Source organism: Dermacentor albipictus, chromosome 8 (assembly GCF_038994185.2).
Source record: "Dermacentor albipictus isolate Rhodes 1998 colony chromosome 8, USDA_Dalb.pri_finalv2, whole genome shotgun sequence".
NCBI lineage: Eukaryota > Metazoa > Arthropoda > Arachnida > Ixodida > Ixodidae > Dermacentor > Dermacentor albipictus.
This window is the reverse complement of record NC_091828.1, coordinates 124,134,361-124,151,924: the sequence shown is the minus strand read 5'-3', so window position 1 is coordinate 124,151,924 and position 17,564 is coordinate 124,134,361. Positions and strand designations below refer to the sequence as shown.

At 47.4% G+C, this 17,564-nt stretch overlaps 2 protein-coding genes across 2 annotated transcripts in view; one reads left to right on the top strand and one right to left on the bottom strand.

The window, feature by feature from the left end:
- Positions 1 to 2,825: 2,825 nt before the first annotated feature.
- LOC135918334 (uncharacterized) lies at positions 2,826 to 5,776 on the bottom strand. The gene is made up of 2 exons (XM_065451998.2): positions 3,869 to 5,776; positions 2,826 to 3,362 (listed from the first exon to the last, which is right to left on the bottom strand). Exons 1-2 carry the CDS (start codon positions 5,414 to 5,416, stop codon positions 3,108 to 3,110), a joined length of 1,803 nt encoding a protein of 600 aa, XP_065308070.2. The 5' UTR covers positions 5,417 to 5,776; the 3' UTR covers positions 2,826 to 3,107.
- Positions 5,777 to 12,944: 7,168 nt separating this feature from the next.
- Positions 12,945 to 17,564, top strand: part of LOC135918332 (nucleoprotein TPR-like) — a 65,558-nt gene continuing 60,938 nt past the window's right edge. The window contains exons 1-2 of the mRNA XM_070524700.1: positions 12,945 to 13,190; positions 15,538 to 15,642. Of these exons, the coding sequence (XP_070380801.1) occupies positions 13,049 to 13,190; positions 15,538 to 15,642 (247 nt within the window). The 5' untranslated portion in view covers positions 12,945 to 13,048. The remainder of the gene's footprint in view (positions 13,191 to 15,537; positions 15,643 to 17,564) is intronic.

Below are 17,564 nucleotides of genomic sequence, written 5' to 3'. Positions count from 1 at the left end.
CGTATATCCGGCTTCCCTGCTCTAACAAGGCGACCTCGAGATACACTTAAGCTTGTTGCAAGGTACAAAATGGCAAAAACAAAGGAAATCAAAGGTCACTGCTGCTGTCGTAGATGTTGTTCTTGTTCTCTTGCTTTTGTTTTAGTGGATTCCCATTAATTAAGAGCAGCCTTCGTTATTACGCTGGTAAGCACGCCCTGTTGTATTCGAACATTGGCTCACGAATTGCCAGTCACTGCAGTGATGACCTGTGCAAAAACGTGTTGCTTTACTGAGAATTTTGAGGCGGAGGTTTAGCTTTAGGGCCAGCGTATTCAGCACGACACTGTGTGCTCGACCGCGGCCGCCTTGAAGTATTATAACTGCCGAGCTCGGAGCTTGCAAAAAGATATCTGCTAGAGAAAAAATAACGTTTCTCTCCTGTACAAATAAGGCATTCATCTTAGTGTAGCATTATTTCTAAACAGGAAATACCTTTTCCACAGTAAAACGCTTGTGCGTTTTTGTATTGAAACGAAAATACAAGGCGACAGAAAAGAAGAAAACAAAATCTTGCAGTACTCATCTACGATGACTATCCAAGTACGCACATAAGTGAAACGCGTCATGCGTATATGGAGTGTGCACGGCAGTCGAGGCTCCTCTCTCGTGCTTCCCTCTTGACGCGCTACGCCATCTGGCGGCGCCACCGCGAAGTCCGCGCATACTAAGTGGCACGTACCCAAGTTGGCGTCAAGCAAGGACGCGAGGTTCGTTGAAGATCGGCTCTCAAGTCAAGTGGCCCGTACCCACCGGAACCTCCCGCGTTCTTAGGCTGCAGAACCTTCGGAATCGGAGCCGTATAGGGCGAAGTAGACTCGACGCAGCACGCACCCGTCAGTTCATGCGCGCCTCGATCTGCGTCTGCGCAAATCCGCAGGCACCTAGAAAGGACGCAGCGAACGCACTGTGCGTGTCTATAGAGCACTCGGGGAGCTACCCGAGCAGAGTGGGAGGAGGAGGAGGAGGAACTTTATTATTGCAGGAACCGTTGCGCGGTTTATTCCTGGGTGGCTCCCTCTGACAGGGCTCCACTGGCGATCGCGGCTCGCCGGGCCTGGTCGAGGGTCGCCATTTGGCTTCCCAGGTCCAGTTGGGACCACACTCGAGCGGAAAGTCGCGCTATTACAAGTTTAGCTGCTTTTAAAGCGAAGCTTTCTTTGCGAGCCCTCCAGGATTTTCTTGACCAAGGCTGCTGGGTGCTGATGCTGGATGCTGCTGCTGTGTCTTGACGAATAGCTAGCACACATAAAAAAACGAAAACGATGCTCTAGCCATTAAGCCCACGAGCGAACGTTCTTTTCTTCGTTATTACAAGGAGGCAAAACCGTGTAGCACTTACACTAAAGACACCACAAGACAATAATCGGGCAAACTTAAGGAGGTCAAACCAGCCAAGAGGTTCCGGCCATAACGCTCGTGTATTCAGCGTATTTGTATGATTTCTTCCTGGAAGATGTTCTTCGTTGCTTCGGTGGTTCGGCATGTCTGTCCATCCTTCTCGCCACCCAGTGCAATGGCCACGATCGCAGGTGTACTTCTATCGTGCCAACGCCGACTATATATAGATCGTTGTCAGATTATAGATTAGTCGCCGCGTGTGTGTCACATTGCGTAGTACGGGTGCGCGAGAATGTACATCCGTTTCACGCTATACACTAACACACATTCATCGCTTCCCGAAAGCTTCGCCTCACGTGAGTATATATACTCTAAGATGTGCGTTGGATCTGCGTAATTTCTTTTTTCGGCGTAAATGATTCGATATGTGTGCCGAAATGAAGACTCATTTCATCCATCCAACTAAAGCGATTCATGTGTACCGGGTCTTCATCCAAAAATTTGCTCGAAACTTAGATATCAGCGCGTACTTTTCAAGAACGCCGGCGTTTCATTCAGTTCGGTCTGCTTCGCGAAAGCGGTCAGACGTAAGCAAAGAAAACTAGCCTGACAATGCTTAAAAAGGCTGTTAGCGCTAAAACCTGCATCAAAAAACGCTTAAAGTGTCCAACGCAACTCAGGAACGACGTCGCAAATGTCGCTGTTCCCGGAATTCCACTGAATATGCGATAAGGCATGATGGTATAGTAATTCGTATACTGAAAGTGTGTGCGCGAACTGCGCTATGGTTTGTATACGACATTTCCGCACCACGCTGCCATAAAATCTTGTTGCAAGTCAGCGCTTCGTCTTGTCCTTCCGCGATCCTCTGCTTGCCTTCGTCTATTCAGTTTCCGCAGTTTCCTCATTTTGGTTGCCAAAATAAATTATGGGGTTTTAAGTGCCAAAACCACAATCTGATTACGAGGCACGCCGTAGTTAGGGACACCGGAATAATTTTGATAATCTGGAGTTCTTTAATGTGCACCTAAATCAAACTACACTCGTGTTTTTGCATTTCGCATCCATCGAAATGCGACCGTCGTGGCCGGGATTTGATCCCGCGACCTCTTTGGTTGCTAACTTATCTGTACGACCAGTCCAGAGATAAGCGCGGAACGCCTCATTTATATCGCATTCCGTTGGTTCATTTACGGGCTTTCACGATATAAAACAACAACTTGTCTAGAACAGACATCAATATACATTTTATGTGTTATTCCTTTAAGTGGCGGCAGGCTCGAGGGCATGAGTTGCTCTCAGAGTAATAATTTGTCACACAGCTGATTACGTACCGAAATCATTCAGAGCGGAGAATGAAGCCTATTTACCTCGAAGGTCCCTTATCACATGCGCATATCAAATACACTTCATTATTTCACTTTCATTTGCCTCGAAACGATGAGTTGTAGAGTCAAGTGCAAGTTTATTTCTTTGGCATCAATTCAAACATTCGGGTTTCCAAACATTTCCCCCGAAACACATGGGACAGCGCGATAAACGTGGCGGCGGACAGTAGCCTATACACGGCTCGCTTGATTACGCGAGTTGCCGAGTCTCGGAGGCCACGTTTTCGGAACCTTCCGTTTATCGCATAGCGCTCGAGTCAGCTGCAGCGCCACTGCGCTGCATTACAAAACGATGTTCGCAGTAGACGCCCAGTCCTGCAGCCGAACTCCAGCAGTCCACTAATTACCGGACGTCGCGTGCGACGTTGTCCACTCGCGGGCGATTATTTCGTACATGTCGGGCTCCTCCTTGTAGTAGAGGGCCGCGTACTCGTTGACTGCGCTTTGCAGATCCGGCGACCGCATCAGGCAACAAATGGAGAGCAGCACTTGGTCCATTCGCATCTGCGGAGACCAGTTCCAGTGTAGGATGTCGAGGGAGATGTGACCGTCGGTGCTCACGTTGGGATGGTAGATTTTGGTCACGAACATGACCTACGCAGGAGGCAAAACGTGAAACGATTTATTTTCGTCTGGTTTGGACGTCTCTTCGTGTTCAAGGACCATTCACAGCTTTACAGAACATGCTTGAGAATAATCTGCACAATAAGCGGCTCGTAAGTACCAGCAAGCTATGGATGTATAATCTTTTTATTATTATTATAAACACAACTCCCATACACGCAAAAGTTTACGGCATACATTAATAGCTTTCTCACCACTCGTTCATCCATAGAATGCTTACACCTAAAAGATCCTTTACGCAATCTATACTTTAGTATGGCACGCACATTTCCCGCCAGCCTATTACCTCTAAACATTACAAGTTTATGATTCAGTTGCCCCTGTAACGACGTTATTGACATTTCACTCGAATATTTCACGTCTATATAGCGGATTATATACATCTACATATACATATAGATATGTGCATCTATGACTTTACGTCGACCTATCGTCGACGTCTGTCTACGCCTAGATGTGTCTATATCGCACGGTACCTTGGGTGGACTATTAGGATAGTCATCGGGGAAAGCGATCGCCAGGCGGAAGAGCCCTCCTTCATAAGGCGTTCCCTCGGGACCCACTATGACGGCGCGCCATTTGAACAGATCGTCGGAGTCCACGGGGGCGGCCGAGCAATACGGCGGCGGGTCACGGACAACGTCCTCCAGTTCCTCGAGGATACGGTTGATAGCCGCCGATTTCCTCACCGACGGTGCCGATGTTGCGGGAGTGTGTTGCGCCTTCGAAGAGCTAGGCCGTGGGGCATGCCCGTCGTAGCAGGATGCAGTAGCAACTGGTCGCGAAACCCCGGGCTTCCTACTCCTGGCCGCCGTGATTCCACTGGGCCCCGCAGTGTCGAGGTCCGCCGCACTGGGAGGCGTCGTCCCACGGCCAGGCCTCGTTGCGGAACCGGCTGTAGCTGCGGGCCTCGACGCACCTGTGGCTCTTGTAGACACGGTCTCCGCAGCTCCGAACACCGCTCCGACCGTCGCCGCCCTGCCACCGGAATCGGCGGCACTACGCGCCGCCACCACGTCGCTCTTCGGTTTTTCAGGATCCGCAGTTGCGGGACGATTGGCGTCGCTAATTACCTTCGCGTCGTTGGGTCTCGCAACATTAGATACCTTAGGAGGTGACGTGGGCCCGGCCAATGCTGCAGCACTCGTATGTGTAGGGTTGGGGGGCGTAGTGGCGCCAGATTTCACCGTGCCATAGTTCATAGCGCAACTCTTGCCGTGGCTTGGTGCCTTCGCAGCGGTAGGTTCCGTGGGGCTTTTCATCGTTACACCGTTGAGTGCCTTTTGACCTGTGGCGCTCGGACCAGAAGTGTCGGAAGATGTCACGAGAGATGTTACGGTAGGAGGCGTTGTGCTGGTTGGAGGCGTCACCATTTCACTCGATGTCGCGTCGGGCGGTGACTCTTCGGGAGTGGTCGTGCTGGGAGTTGCCATGCTAGGAGGAGTAACGACGGGAGAGATTACGCGGTTAGCTGCTCCCTCAGCGACGACGCCAACACCGACGGGCGCCGTCGGGGCATCGACGTAAACTGTAGCGTCAGGACTTTTAGCTCCTCCCGACGTCACCGTAGCGGTGGTTATCTGGCCAGCGCCCGGCGTCTTGACAGGGCTAGCTTTCCCATAATGCGCAGGTCCCGGCCACTCAGCGCACTGCGCTTTCGCAATGCCCCGATCCATAGCCTCGGGTGTCGGGGCGCCGGCGTCTGGAGCCCTTGTCGTCGTCGGATGGCTCGTCGACGTAGCACAAGTAGGTCCATCGGTGGCGACGTCGTCTGTAGCTCTGTGGTCCTTCATCGCACTGCCAGGACTCGAGTTGTTGGGCACTGTTGCAGCGCGGTGTTCCGCGGTGCCTGGCTGTTGAACAGTGGGCGCAGGCGCATCGCTGGCCTGCGTGGTTCCGGCATCCTTAGCGCCTCCGGTTCTCTCTCCCCTGGACGCCATCGGGGTGCTTGCAGGCCCGGTCGGGCTTGCCATCTTAGTTGGTTGTCCTGGGGTCGGGCCTTCGTTGCTGCCTGGCGTCGCCATTTCGGTTCTTCTACTTCTTCTTCGCTCTTTAGTCTTTAGTATTTTCCATACGATGCTCAGGATACGATGCTATACCCACGCGTTGCTCACGCCAAAAGTAGATGTGCGTGCAGGTGAACAATATATCGCATTCTGCGCAGTCGCTGACGTACACGCGTACGAATTCAAACCCCGAAAGTGGTAGAAAGGAGGATAGATTTTAAAAAATCCGAGGACACCCAAGCATTCCTTATTCAAGATAGAATGACACGAACACACAGGGACGAGAAAGAAAAGCACGAACAAGCGCAGACTAGTAACAGTATTTCGTTGGAAACACACGCACACACGAGTATGTATATCCTGGCCCAGTGACGTGCAAAAACTTACTATGTTAGTGGCTAAATAATCAATATCGAGTTCGTGCAGGCTCACCGGCGGCCTAGCAACGCACATGTCACCGGAATTATGAATAAAGAATGCTTCAGCTATCTCCCTCGCTGTCCTATCTTTGTGTCTTGACAGCACCTTGGTTTCTTTCAGCTACGGTTTGCACTTGCCTTCTTTGCAATGTAAGCACAAATTAGACGACGGCTGCGCTTTCAAAGAAGTTCTGTGACCAATTGATTTGTTATTCAAACGTCTTCCGGTTTGGCCGATGTACCACTTCCCGCAAGACAGCGGAATGTGACACACTACACTCTTTCCCCACTCAACCGAACTGTCGCGGTGTTTGGCATCACAGTCACTCCGCTTCTGTGTATCACCTGCAACTTTTCTTTCTACTGCTGCGCTGATGCGGCCCAACTTTTTTCTTGCAGAAAAGACATTTACACCGAAACGGTTACCCAACTTTTTCATGCGATGAGACAAGGTGCGCAGATGTGAAATATTGGCGGCTGACGTCTCTTTAGCGTTAACCGCTCTGGTCACGACACCTTACTCTTCCAATCTTAACTTCCTCAGTAATCTTTCACTAAGAGGCCAGAGTACTTAACGGTGATAATTTGACTTCCTGAGCGAGTTGATTAGAAAAAGCTTCAGTCATTCGATGGGGGCAAGAATTGCGCACCACTACTTCTAAACACGATGTGGCCATACCTTTCTTCACTAACTTCGATTGACTAGAGCAGAAATCCAGAATGGGCTTCACAGACTTCGGTGAATACGACCAACAGGTGTAGTCACAGCCAATTTGGATATTTAGATCCAAAAAATCACCGCCCTTTCCAGTCCGTGAACATGGCCGAACAGCGAAGCTGTGTTAGTTACACTAAGTTTAACTTCCCGTCGCTGCCGATGTGTTTCCGTGTCTCGGGCGCGCCCTTCGGGATCGCCTCCCGACGCTGCCGTTTAAACTCGGCATCTTTGGCGCGCAGCTCGGGCTCGGCCCTATACGACGACGAGCCCGTTCACGAGCCAACTCTCGCTGACGCTCGCGGTAGGCAGCTTCTCCCTCAAGAGTACGTATACAGTCGCGGACAGAAGAAAATGGACCACGGGATCTCCGAAAACGTTCAATTCCCGAGCAGCCTGTAGCAGTAACCAGTAAAACTGCCCACGACAACGTTGTTAGCATATTCTAGTCGAGGTCCAAAATGCAAATACCAGATTGCGTTGTGAGGTTGCGGAGATATTCAACTTTTTCTTAGATTTCATGGTCCATAATATTCTGTCCGCGACTGTACTACTCGTGGTCTGCCCATAGTTGCAGTTGGGATGAAACGTGCCGCGCGGAACCACTAAACCTAAGCTTCGTATATTGGGCCAAGGCCCACCACTGCAGCGGTGGGCCTGCAATCGTTTGAAGATCTTGAAGATCGCTTGAAGATTGCAGCGTTTGAAGACGCCGCAATCGCTTTGAAGATCGGTCGGATGGGTGTGACGATTGACGTGGCTGCCAGCACTTCTTGCTGGCGCAAAAAGTGACGGCAGCCACGCGCTTCTAGTATCACGTTTCAATCTCTGGGCACTGTTCGTTGGCTGCAAACTGCCAGCATAACATTTGTTTCTCTCGCGGCAAGGTGGAAGCAATCGTCGAATTATTCGATGCCAATCTGGCTCGATCGCTGAAAATGCACCGTGTGACAACCGTATAAGATTCACGTCAAGATAGCATTCTCGAAGGGGGAAAGGGTATAGTCCTTTCCCCCTGTTGAGCGCTTCTTTTCCTTTCCCGCTAGGTCACGTGGCCATTTTTTAGCGAAGTCCGATAGCGATGGCCCAGGGTCCACATAAACAGATTCGCTGTAAAAACTCAGTGTCCTTCCACTCTGTGAAGAAGGATGACCAGCGACCTGAGTATGAGCCACTTAATGGCGAACTGCACCTCCGCCGTGGGACGACCCGGTATTGCACTATCTTCGGGATCGGCCCACGTATGAAAGATAGCTGATCTATGTCCACGGAGACTAGATCCGCTGGAACCTAGCCATAAATAGCTTCGCTGTATTGGATTGGAGCCAACTTTATTTGTGCCTGCAGTTGAGCGCTCGCGCGCCCCGACGAGGGCCTACGTCATCTACGATACTCGGCGTGGGTCTCCGCTCGCCGTTGCCGGCTCGCTGGGTCCCTGCCTTTCGAGCGCCCCGAGGACCTGCTGGACGGCCCAGAGCTGTTCGTCTTGGTCGTAGCTCTTCGCGGCTACCTCGAACCGCGGTGGGATCGTTCTTGATTTTGCTCCTTCTGGATTTTTAACTCAGTCCCACAAGATGTGCGTGTAATCTGCCGTCTCCCTCCGGCAGATTCTGCACTTATCGGTCGGATATGTCTCTGGGTGCATACGATGCATCAGTCCTGGGATCGGTAGCGATCAGGTCTGGAGCTGTCTGAGTAGTACCGCCTCCGCTCGACTCAGTCTTGGGTGCGGGGGTGGGAGAGTTCTGCGAGCCAGGCGGTAGGCCTTCGTGATTTCGTTGTAGTCTATCATGCGGTCCTTGGTTCCGAACCGCGTCGGACGGTCTGTCGCCGGGGTGCAGTTGTTTAGCGCTTCGCTGTAAAAATTTTCTGCGCCAACCGCGCAAGCTCGCTGGTGCGCCACTGTTCGCGCGTTCGTCATCGTCGTCGGCTTGCCACTCGTCATTTCAGCGTAAGTAGAATTTCTCTTTTCCGTCGTCGTAATGGGGAAGCCGCATTTGCGGGGGTATGGGCCATTCATTGTCTTACGTGGCGGACACATTTGATAACAGAGGTGATACGCGAATGTGTGTGCGTACCTATATCGCCTCGATGACCACAGATTAGGACAATAAATATGTTCGTACCTTTGTTCAATATTCTGAATCACCTCTTCGTCATGCGCGAAACAGATTCGCTGGTCATCTACCTTCAAGAGATGGAATGACTCGTGAATTTCTTAGCACCACACCTTCCAAAACAGCCGCAACATCATGATCAATCCTACTCAGGTACGTATACTTCACTTAGTATTAGTGTGACGCGGGAACCAGTACGTACTCCCGATACTCTGCGTCTAAACATCATCAGCCTAAGCAACCAGCACCGAGAGAGAGAGAGGGAGAGAGAAAGAGAGAGAGAGAGAATAAACTTTATTCAAGAGCCCCGGTCTGGGTTCGCTAGGATGAATACACAGAAAGCACTTCCAGAAAGGCCCCCACAGAAACACCACACTTTTCTTGGAAGCGCAGTTCATCATTGTCATTCCGCACGCAGTCTCGCACAAACTTCAGCAGAGTGACATGCTCCAAGGAGTGTAGAATAACTCCTCTACGTCAGTGCTAAGCACAGACTTGGGGCAAGAAGCTCCGGTAGCCAGGAACTGAATAACGTCGCCAGAGTTCTTCACACGGAAAGTATCCTCGAAGACAGGTTTTTTTTTTTTGCGTGTAGCGAGAGACCAAATATTGCCAGGTTCACTGTTCAGATACGACACTTCCAAGACAAGAGTGGTGTTTCTGCGGGGGCCTTTCTGGAACTGTTGTCTACGTATTTATCCTCGTCGCTGGTCACTTGGTCTGACGATGTTTACCCGCAGAGTTCGGGATTATATGTATTGGTTCGCGCGTCCCAGTGTTTCTCAGTGTTCGTACGCACCGGCGCGCCATGCATTGTATACGGAGGCCACGCGCAGGCTTCAAGGCGGCGGCGCTAGATGGCGCCGAGTGTTGTTATATAGTGAAGAACGAAAGAGGAATCGTCTCGCTGCAGTGCGCGCCTCATGCATAGCTCGTTTCGATGGAGGCAATACGTTGTGTCGCTATATTGATATCAGTGCTAGCGCATTACTGTCGAAAGTCATCGTGAGATGGGTTCTGCTGCAATTTCTTAGTTTTGCTTTCTTTTTTCTTTGCTATCTCAGCATTTTCTACTCCCCACTCCTGCGATAGCCCTTCGTGGCTGCAGTATGTTGAAATAAATGAATGATTGAATGAATGAATAAATAAGTAAATAAATATGCGCGGAAAGTTGCATGATAGTCATAATGTCTGTTTTCTCGATGCTGTATGTGTCGTCTCTCTTAGTCCACCTCCTTCGCGCTACGTGGTTTTAATTATGAACAACCAACTATAGGCCAAGCCTCCACCGATGTCCCTTTTCTAGCGGTGCTTTCTTTTACGTACGGAGCGATAACATTCGGGCATTCTCGTCTTTTCTAGCGTTATTCGCGTTTTAGTTTCCCTCATACAAGAAAAACAGCCTAATTAAAAAAAAGTGTGCGTGAATTTGTGTGTGTAGGGGGGGTGGGGGTGGAGGGCGGTATATTTGTGTGCTGTATGGTTAGTACGATAATGTGACATTTTCCCCTGATCAACATTTCTAAGTGTGATACGTCGGATCTTGTAGTTGTAATTTTGAAATGTCAAGAGAGTGTAAACAGGAAAGTTTGTACCTATATAGTTTATTTACTTGAAACACTTTAAACTTTTTGAAGGGCTGGGCACCGGGTGCTGAAGCTGGTAAATTAGCAATAACTCGCTAAACCTATTTCTTTTTGTGTGTGACTTGAGAAGACATGTAAGATTTGTTTCAGTTGCCGCTCCTCAAACTAAATGCGAATACAATTTATGTAAGGAGCAAATAGTGGATTACAAACAGCTGATTCCACAGACTCTGCAGGAAGAGGTAGCGATTTCGATTGAGTATGTCTGTTAAAGAACTTAGCTTCCTTGCGAAATAATTTATGTGGTCAGCCCATCGTAAGTAACAAGAAATGAACATCGAGCATTTGTATACTTTAATCTATTTCGACTTTCACATATCTTCACAGGAGATATTATCCTATGGTTGCTTCTTTGCTTCTGGGGTAAAACATTGCCGCCTTTGTCATTTTCATGATAATATACGTCCAATGACTTAGATTTCTAACACCATATCGGTCAAGTCAAATAGTCAGTACAGGAATAAGCTGAGACGAATCTATATGCTGGTGTCGTCTGCATACATAATAAATTTAGCATCGCGCGAAGTGTTGACTTTACCATTTAAGCCTAGATTAAACCATATTGGGCTCTGAATACTTCCTTGCGGAACGCCTGAAATAGTGGTTTTAGTTATCAAATAATATATTGTGAGTGATATAACCAAAGGCTTGTGCGAAATCGGTGAAGTCAAAATGTTCGATATCAGTCACTGCGGCATGCTCTTCTGCTGTTAACGGAACGAAACATTGAGGACGCCCTTCCAACGTTCACGCTGGATAGGGGAAAAAGCTAGTGTAACTGTTGGCGCTTTTCGTGCGGGCTGAGCAGAGGGCGCGATGCCGTTCTCAGTACTCCAGTACGCGTGTACCGCATTAAGATGCTGCTCACAGACCTAGGGAAAACACGGGGAAGGCGGGAGATGGAAATTCAAGACGATGAGCTAAACGAGAACAAGGTGAAAGCGATAGCCAAAGTTTCGACAAGTGGACTTGTCTTAAAGGCCTTGAAGAAGACAAGTCAACTTGTCGAAACGTTGGCTCCTGCTTTCACCTTGTTCTCGTTTTGCTCTTCGTCTGCTCACAGACCTGACAGATACGGGACTCAACCATATACGAGTGCACGGCAGGCTCGCGCGGCGCAGGGCAGCTTCGGCTGCCACCAGTAGTGACGTCATTTGTTTACCCTAATGCCTAAAGACTCTCTGGTTAACAAACGGGCTCACTACAAACAGGGAACGAGCTCGACTGCAGAATCAGACCATAAGACCTGAACCGTGGCTGTAACATAAGTTAGGCACGTGACCTTTCTAATGCGTGAATAAGCGTAATGCGCATTTGGTTGCGTCATTTCTGTAGCCTGTGCAGCACGAACAAGATGTTTCGCCTACCCTCTGCAGCTGCGTTCCTGATACAGCAATTTTTTTTTAAATGTCGTCACGGCGTGGTCGCGTGACCACAGCTGAGGATCCCTCAAAATTTTACTGTCTTTCGGATAATTGAAGTCGTGTTTTTTGGTTTCTTTAGTTGTCGAGTGTTTTTCAGATTTTATTGGATTAATCTGAAAACGTACAATCCTAGCTATAGGCAAATGACCTTTCCAATTTGAGAGAGGCGAATAAGGGAAAGGCAGGCAGGTTAACCAGAACAAAATATGCGATTAGTAAAATGTCATAGATAGCATGTACGTATGCCATATCCCCTATGTCATCTTCTTCACCGCCTCACTTTATTATTGGTATTATTTATTTATTTATTTATAAATTTATTGCTTTTTTTACTGCGGCAGCAGTTAAATACCCGAAACTGAGTTTGCCTTCTACGGCCGTCCATCCATACATTCCGTTACGCTGACGACGACCGTTCTATGCTTTAATGACACGTCTTGCCATCACACCAACAACATGAGTCACGCACGTAAGGAGCATGGCTGGCATAGCCGACAAGGCTAAACTTGTTAACTCACTTACTCTCTCTCACTCGCACACACACAAAGACAATCGCACGGTTATCGCGCTGGTAGAGATTACTTTATGGACTGCGATGTCCATACGTATCTGAGCGGTGTCGTATAATCCTGCTTAGAGCAGAGTGAGTGAGTGAGTGAAAACTTTTATCGAGTCTTTCAAGAGTTTCGCAGTTACGAGGTCTCCGTCGTCTTCATCTTCTTGGCGCTGGCGACTTGAGACTTCTCTTCAGCAAGGGTTGGCCCCTATTCCAAGGCTCCACTGAGTCGTGCTGCATCGCTCGCGTGCTGCACTAGGGCCCTTTGGGCCGTGAGCTCGCTGCTGGTGAGCCGACTCTCCCATTGCTCCGCACTCGGGTGTTCGTGTTTGTGGAATGCTTTGTTGCGTTCGCACTCCCAGGTGATGTGGTAGAGTGTAGGCGTGGCACCGCACCAAGGGCAGGTGGCCCTGTATTGTGTCGGAAACATCTTATTGAGCACGTGTAAGTTGGGGAAGGAGTTTGTTTGTAGTCTGCGCCAGCTGGTCGCTTCCTCCTTTGTGAGGTCTTTGTGTGGTGGCGGATATCTAATTCTAGTTCCTCTATGTAATTTCAGGGCAGAAAAACTTCGCGTACCGTAACCGATTGCCGGAATTGCACCCAAAGCAAATTCAGATTTCGCGCCTCTGCGATCCACGTGATGTTTTCCCCTTCTGCGCTTCCGTTTCCGCTCACCATTCGATCATCGCGAAGCCGGCGTCGCAGCACATGGCGGGCATTTCTCGCCGTTATTGTTAGTCGTTGCCGGCACTGGTGCCGTTGGTGTCGGCGTTATGTTGACAGATATTCTCGACGTCGAGGAGATAGAGCTCCTCGCGGAAGCCAGCAGGGCGAAGCTTGAGACCTATGTCTCCCTGAGCACCAAAACCACCGAAGAGCTCCGTGAAGAAAATGCTCAGCTCAAGGCTCGATGTGGTAAGCAGGCGTCTCGTGAACAAAATAGTTCAATTGTCCGTTTCATGAGATAACGGCAGCTGTGTTTTTGTCTCACGAAGATATCTCGCACTTACAGAGTTTGACGAAGTTGACAACCGTCTTGGTGACAGCTAGCTTGTTGACAAGTGAAACACACACTGGCGTTACAATGTTTTCGGACTAGATTTGAAATTCTTGTGCAAATATTGTCCATTACTTGTATCCGGAACTGGCATCCTCTGCGTTGTACTTGTTGAGTTAAGTGGTTAGTTAAAAATAGAAGAGCATTGTTTGCTTTCCTCGATGCTTGCACTTTATTTAGTGAGACCGTTGACCTGTAACCGAACCACAATCCTGCCGCCAGTGACATTTTGCGCGTGACTCTTGTAGATTTTACGTAATGCTTTTGGCATATTCGCCGTGCTGCAAAAATGAAAACACGCTTTGATTGACTATGGTGCGCGGTTGGTTGCATGTGCGCGTCTGTAACTTCATTGAGAGATTGTAGCTTATGCTGACTGTCACTTTGGACTTGAAAAACACTTTTTTTTGTTGTTGTTGTTGTTGCGTCGAGGTCATAGTCAGCGGGAAGGTCACATTTACACGAGCTCTTCCAGCCTCTGCATCACGGAACTTAAGGAAGGCAGTTGTCGATAAAATATTTGCAACCCGTCGACATTGGTTACTGTCTGGGAGTAAAACGACACGGTCCCGAACCTCTTTTACGAAGTCCTCCGAACATTTAAAACCCGGCTAAAGTTCGCCTGTGTATTTTAAGCTTGTTAACTGGCTGCACTTGAGCTAGCTAATCAGCCCACAACCATCTAAATGAACCATTTTAACATCCTTCTTAGTGGACTTGTAGATACCTTTGATTTGTTTGTGCAGTGTTATTGAATGCTGTGATTGCCATACATACCATGAAGTTTGCTGGCAAATTTTCTTGACCCAAAGGGTGCTGACTGCGAGTCCTTATATGGCATTGGTTTCATCGGGCCACCATTTCCAGGCTTGTCATTTTCTCTTGAATGATTGCCAACCATCATGATGACAACCCATCATTTATAAAAACTTTTTTAATGAACTTGTGGGGGCTTTAGATTTACTTTTGCAGTGTTGCATGCTCGTGTGATTGCCATAGAAACCAGGACAATTGCTGGCTCATTTTCTTGACACGACAGATGCTGCAGGTAAAGGAGAATATTTTAATAGAACAATCATGTTTATGTTACTGACTTTCGAGGTGACGTTTAAACGAGTATGAACTTTTAGTAAAGTCTGTGCTTTACACAAACATTGTGTGAGCACACACACCAGTGTGTGAAGTCCGTGGAGACCTTTCTTTCATTCATTTTTTTTTTTTTTGAGATTGGCAATTGGAGGTAAATCTGAACATGGATGCAAAAAATAAATCCATTCACGGTTTGTGCGTTTTCACGGATTTTAAAAAGAATGTCAAAGGTCCGAAAGTTCATTGACTGCAATATAGTGGAGTAAATTGTTGCTGAGTTCAGTTCTGACGGATGACCTGCATCATAGGTATGCTGTTCGCTCTAATTTTGCTGATTTTCTTCTGACTGTATAGTTTATTTGTGTTTAGTTGACATGCTTAAAACACATATTTGCCTTGCTCTCATAATACCCTTCACAGAACCTTTACTTGATGTACACCCCAGTATGTGAAATCGATTAAATAGTCTCATGTTTCTGTGCTATCTGTGTACCAACTGCTTTTTACTACTGTTGACAAGCTTTCCAGCAGACCATTTTAAGAATACTTGCACATTATTTCGGTCAGTGTTCTACATGACATTGTTGGTAATGCAACTGGATAAAGGACACGATGCAAGAAGAACTCTGAAACGCAGCTGTTTTGTTTCTTTGTGCGTGTCTTACAGCATGACTCAGCATCTGTGATGTTCTTTGTTCCTCAAGTCCTCTCTTGCACTATTGTGTTACAATGTTGAACATTGTTGCTGTGTATGAACTTTTAAAGTTGTCCCTATCTTCCATGAAACCCATGGCCTCATACTTTCAGCTGCCTTGGCTGCATTCTGATTTGCATGGAATGCAGACATGATCAAGTACTTAGATTTAGGTTCACATTAACGAACACCAGATGGTCAAAACTAATCTAAAGCTTTCTGCTGGGGCATGTGTTGTTTTGGAATAGTAAACACAAGCAGTCAGTCATTGCGTGAACCTGATTTTTCTTTTTTCACCAGTCCTTGTGCATTGTTGGTATTTAAGTTGTCAACTGATTCACCTGTATAAGACTGGTTCCCTTGGTTGTTGGCATTGACTTCACTGCATGGCTCATTGGTGTTTTGTGTTTTGATTTGTGCAGAGCGCAGCTCCTTCCAGCTGGAAGTGGCTCTGTCTGAGCACCGAGCTCAAGTTACTGCACTCGAGGATGCGTGTGAGAAGGCCAAGCAACAGGCAGCACAGCTCGGTACAGGCATTCTTTTTTTCCTTTCCTTAATTTTTAGCTTTGTGATGCTTGTGCGTAAACTGCAGCATAAATGTAAGCCTGATGCTCAAGCATAGAAGAGACATGGTACAATTTGGCATCCAGTCTGATCCGTGACTAACTGTACCAGCAGCCGCCTCCGAGTTTCCAGCAAGTTCCGTCAGGTTGCATTTGTCAGAGCAACCATCTTTCTCACATATCGCATCTAATATTGAATGCCATGTTGTACCATCTGTCTTATGCCTAAGCTTAAATATAAAGTGGGTTACTTACCACTGGAAAAAAATATACAGTTGAGCACCTTCATAACAAAGTGCCCGAGTCTTAAAGGTTGCACACCACTCAGATTGCAATAGAACCGGGACAGAAGTGTTCCTTCATTATATAGGTAATTTCATTGTAGAGGTGTTCATTGTAGAAGTGCTCGACTGTACATTGCTGTTTTAGGATTTGTGCAGTCATACGTTTACATTTTTTATTTTTTTTTATTTATTTCAAAGTACCTTACAGGCCCCAAGGGGAGCATTGAGTAAGGGGGGCGTCATTGAACAAATGACAAGATAAAACATATATATGAGCGCTAAAAAATGTGAGCTAAAAATGTTTGTAATGATCACATGCTTCCAAACAGTGTTAAAAAAAACGCTAAATCAATACAAAGCGTTATCGGGAAAGGAATGAAAAGGGCAATTCACTCTAACATAAAAGGCAATGTAACACTTGCGCGAAATAACGTACATTGCGCGAGTACATAAAGCAAACAAAATTGAAACCACAATAACAAGAAAGTCACGTATTATATGACATGACATATGTACAGATGAATATATTTGTTATGATGAAGACTGTAGGTTTAGGAGTTGTCTGAATTTATCATTGCTCATTTGAGCGACAGTGCTATTAGGAAGCGAATTCCATAACCGAATCGCTCGTGGTAAAGCCGAGAAGTTAAATGCGTTAGTGTTGCCATAAATGCGAGTGAGGCTTAAATCATTATAAAGTCGTCGTGATGTGCAAGACGCGCGTTCCAGTGGCAAGTTTGGTGGCTTGACTTGGTGAACACATCTATGGAGCAAGGACAGGAGGGCTATGTCACGTCGGCAACTCAGTGATTGAAGTGAAAGGTCGAGTTTTATTTGAGTAATGCTTGACTGGTAGCTGTAATTTCGGGAAATAAATCGACTAGCTCGGTTTTGGATGGCTTCTAACATGTGGATTAGGTATTCATGGTAGGGAGACCATATAGGGGACGCGAATTCGAGCTGAGGGCGTACAAATGATACGAATGCTAATTTACGGATGTTAGACGGGCAATTACGCAAGTTGCGGCGAATATACCCAAGAGATTTGGAAGCATTTGCGCATATAGTTGCAATGTGAAAGGCCCAGGAAAGGCTCGGTGTAAGATTTACGCCTAGATACTTATATGCTGATGCCTGAGATACTATATTTGAGTTGATATAATAGGAAAACCTATGAGTTGTTGTTTTTCGCGTGAATGTCATTAGTTGGCATTTAGATGAGTTAAGTTTCATTTGCCAGTCTTCACACCATTTGGTAACGAGATGAAGGTCCTCTTGAAGAATGCGATGGTCATCAAGGCTGCGAATGGGTCGATATATTATACAATCATCGGCGAAAACACGCATGCAGGATGAGATGTTATTGGGCAGATCATTGATGTAAATAAGAAAAAGCAAGGGTCCTAGTACGCTACCCTGCGGTACACCGGAACTGACATATGCAAGGGGTGACGTAAAATTATTAACGACTGTAAATTGCTGACGGTTTGTGAGGAAGTTACGAATCCAGGAGAGCGTTAAGCAGTCTAATTTGAGAACGGATAACTTGGAAATTAAACGACAGTGAGCCACACGGTCGAAGGCTTTGGAGAAGTCGAGAAA